The sequence below is a fragment of the Hordeum vulgare genome, chromosome 2H (genome assembly GCF_904849725.1).
Source record: "Hordeum vulgare subsp. vulgare chromosome 2H, MorexV3_pseudomolecules_assembly, whole genome shotgun sequence".
Taxonomy (NCBI): Eukaryota; Viridiplantae; Streptophyta; class Magnoliopsida; order Poales; family Poaceae; genus Hordeum; species Hordeum vulgare.
Window position 1 is genome coordinate 459,172,769 of NC_058519.1, and position 2,898 is coordinate 459,175,666.

The 2,898-nt window shown below is 57.7% G+C and overlaps 1 protein-coding gene across 1 annotated transcript; it reads right to left on the reverse strand.

Moving 5' to 3' along the window:
* Positions 1-503: 503 nt before the first annotated feature.
* Positions 504-2,419, reverse strand: LOC123430251 (purple acid phosphatase 22-like). The gene is made up of 4 exons (XM_045114125.1): positions 2,168-2,419; positions 1,221-2,093; positions 1,052-1,140; positions 504-951 (listed from the first exon to the last, which is right to left on the reverse strand). The coding sequence occupies exons 1-4, from the start codon at positions 2,312-2,314 to the stop codon at positions 726-728; spliced, it is 1,335 nt and encodes a 444-aa protein (XP_044970060.1). The 5' UTR covers positions 2,315-2,419; the 3' UTR covers positions 504-725.
* Positions 2,420-2,898: the final 479 nt, after the last annotated feature.

Genomic DNA, 2,898 nt, shown 5'->3' on the forward strand with positions numbered 1-2,898 from the left:
CCGAACGTTGATGAAAGCTGCAAGCGGCCAAAAAAAAAGCTTCAGCCGGCGAACGAGGGAGCTTCATCCACGTCTAGGAGATGCTGAAAGCGGTCTTCGGGGATGCTACAACCGTGACATGAAGAAGCTGGAACCAGCTTGTGTTGATGCTACAACCATGGTCAGTATTGCTGAAGCGGTTGCAGAGATGCTTCAACCATGGATGGTCTTTGCTGGATGGCGAGCGTTGCAGGAGGGAGAAAGGAAGGAGGAAGACGCCGGAAAAAGGGACGGCGTGCATCAACGGTGAGCCAATGAGCGGCGCGACGGGAGCTGGAAGTGGGAGGTCGGGCGGGGGGCGACTAGCAAGCAGGCGCTGCGGAAGAGGAAGAAGACGCCGCGAGGAAAGGAGACTCGTGCGCGAGTCGCAAAGTTAATAGCACAGTTACGCACGTCCGGATCGTGCGGCTGCCAGGCGGCCAGCCGAAAGTTTTGGGTCGACGCGCCTGCGCAGAGTACTCGCCTTTTAAGATGTCCATCACTGTTGCGCTGGCTTTTGCATTTCACTCCATATTGGTAAGTATACAAGATAAAGAAAACTACTTCTGCTTCCTTGTGAGATATTTTACCACGCATGCTTCGGTCTACGTCAAAACAGCCACGCGCGTCCTCGCTTCTGCGCATCCCCGAATTGGAAGATCTTGAGAACAGAAGTTAGGGCCCGTAAACCTGACAATGTAGCAAGCCTACAATTCATCGCTCCAAGAACCAGGGAAGGGTTGGGTCCGCCGGCACGCGCCGTTGGCGGCCAGGCTCTCCAGCCAGAGCTCGTCGCGGACGATGGAGTCAGCGTCGTCGTTGCGGTGCCATGCCCAGCGCGCCGCGGTCGCGTTCACCACGCTCAGCCGGCCATGCCCAAAGCTCGCCTCCCTCATCAACGAGAGCCGAGCCAACTTATGATTCTTCTGAAAACTGCGTGCGGCGACCACACAAACAGGACAGAAAGGATTCAGATATGGAACGAATCAATTTAGTTGATTAAATAAAGCCTACGCGTCGTTTGCAACTTTACTCGAATGCAAGCCCTTCTCTGTTCCCGCCGTCGCCGATTGTGATGTGCACCGGCCCGCACGGGTTCGCCTCGTTGTCATAGACCCTTGTCTGCAACAATTAACATGTGCACATCGGTCTCAAATTTTCACGCGCAAGCAGATAAAGTCTGGAGGCAAACAACAACTCACGAAGCGTTCGTAGGCGTGGACGTGGCCGGAGAAGACGACGTCGACGCGGGCCTCGTAGAGTAGGCGCTCCATCGCCTTCCTCATGGCCTCCCCCTCGCCGGCGTGCGCCGCGTTGGTGTTGTACCACGGGGCGTGCAGCAGCACGACGAGCCACGGAGTCGCGCGCCGGTCGACCCGGGCGAGGTCGCGCGCCAGCCACCCGTACTGCTCCGAGGTGGAGTTGAAGGCGGCGTACGAGCCTAGCATGACGACGTGGACGGCGCCCCCGGCCGCGTCCAAGGAGTAGTAGAGCGCGGACGTCGACCCGCTCTCCTCGTGCGGCATGCGCCACCGCGTGGTGTAGGCGAGGAACGGGTTGGGCGAGCCCGGGAGCGCCATCCCGGCCTCCACCTCGTGGTTCCCCTCGGTGACCATCCACGGCCGCCGGCTCGCGTGCTTCTGCACGAACCGCCCGAACGTGTCCCACAGCGGCTGCTGGGTGTCGGCGTAGGCGAGGTCGCCTGGCACCAGCAGCATGTCGTAGTCCGTCTTGCTGACGTGGGCCAGCGTCGACGCCGTCCACTCGGTCTGCCCAAGGTCCCCTGCGAGCGCGAGCTCGATGGGGAGAGCGGCGGTTGGGGTCTTGAGGGTGAACTCGTCGCCGACCATGCCGCACCGGTAGTAGTACACCGTGTCGGGATCAAGAGGTCCGATCGTGACGTGGTGGATCTTGCCGGAGGAGTAGAGGTAGTAGCGGTACGAGGAGTGCTCGCCGGTGGCCGACGAGGTGTAGTTCCCGGAGGCCCTGCCGTACTCCACCACCGAGTGCCCGTGCTTGGCGTCTGTGACCCATGAAACTCTCATATGGTTCGCCCCGACAACCGATAGATGGACCTGACACGCAGATGCCAATCAATTCACCGTAGCCGGGCCGGCATTGGTAAGTGCAATTTGATCGACGTGCATACCTGTTGAGGGTGGGAGGCGGGTTTGTCGTGCTCCGTGAGGATGACACGGCCCGGTGGAGGCCGGACATACTCGGCGGCGGACGAGACGATCAGCGTGCCGACCACCAGGAGTAGTACGAAACGCGTCGTTATCCTGTTTGGCTCCATAGCCTGGACGTGGCACGAGTGGTATACAAGTCACCTGGGAGGATCAGCTCGACATCGTTGTGCATGGACCATATAGTGTGGGGGTGGCATTGGCAGCGGCCGCCAGCGACGATGGCAATGGCCGGGCGGGTGGTGTCGATGGCGTCAAGGAACGGGAACGTACGGTTTTCTGAAGCCTTTCGCTTGAAGCGTCCTAGGATAGACTGGTGCTGAAACACCTGCAGCGCCCTTTGCTTGGCGGTGACTTCTCCGTGTGGCCCACCCACCTCTCGCTCGCTTTAAGCGTCTGCGTGGCGCGGAGCAGAGCAGCCGTGCACAGCAGGCACGTTATCTTTTACACTTTTTTACATGTTCTTTCAGATTCTTTTCCCAGCTAAATGTAGGGTCTGAAAACAGGGTCTCGTCCCGTTTTTTACACATAAATGATTTAAATTGTAGTTGCTTGTCTTGTGTGTCATTTGATTACGAATCACACATAAGACAAGCAACTAATATTTAAATGTAAGTTGCCTGATATAATTTTTTGGATCAGTTGACTTTTTAATTGTTAATTTTTTTCACGGTCTATTTGTGTTTTAGGATTC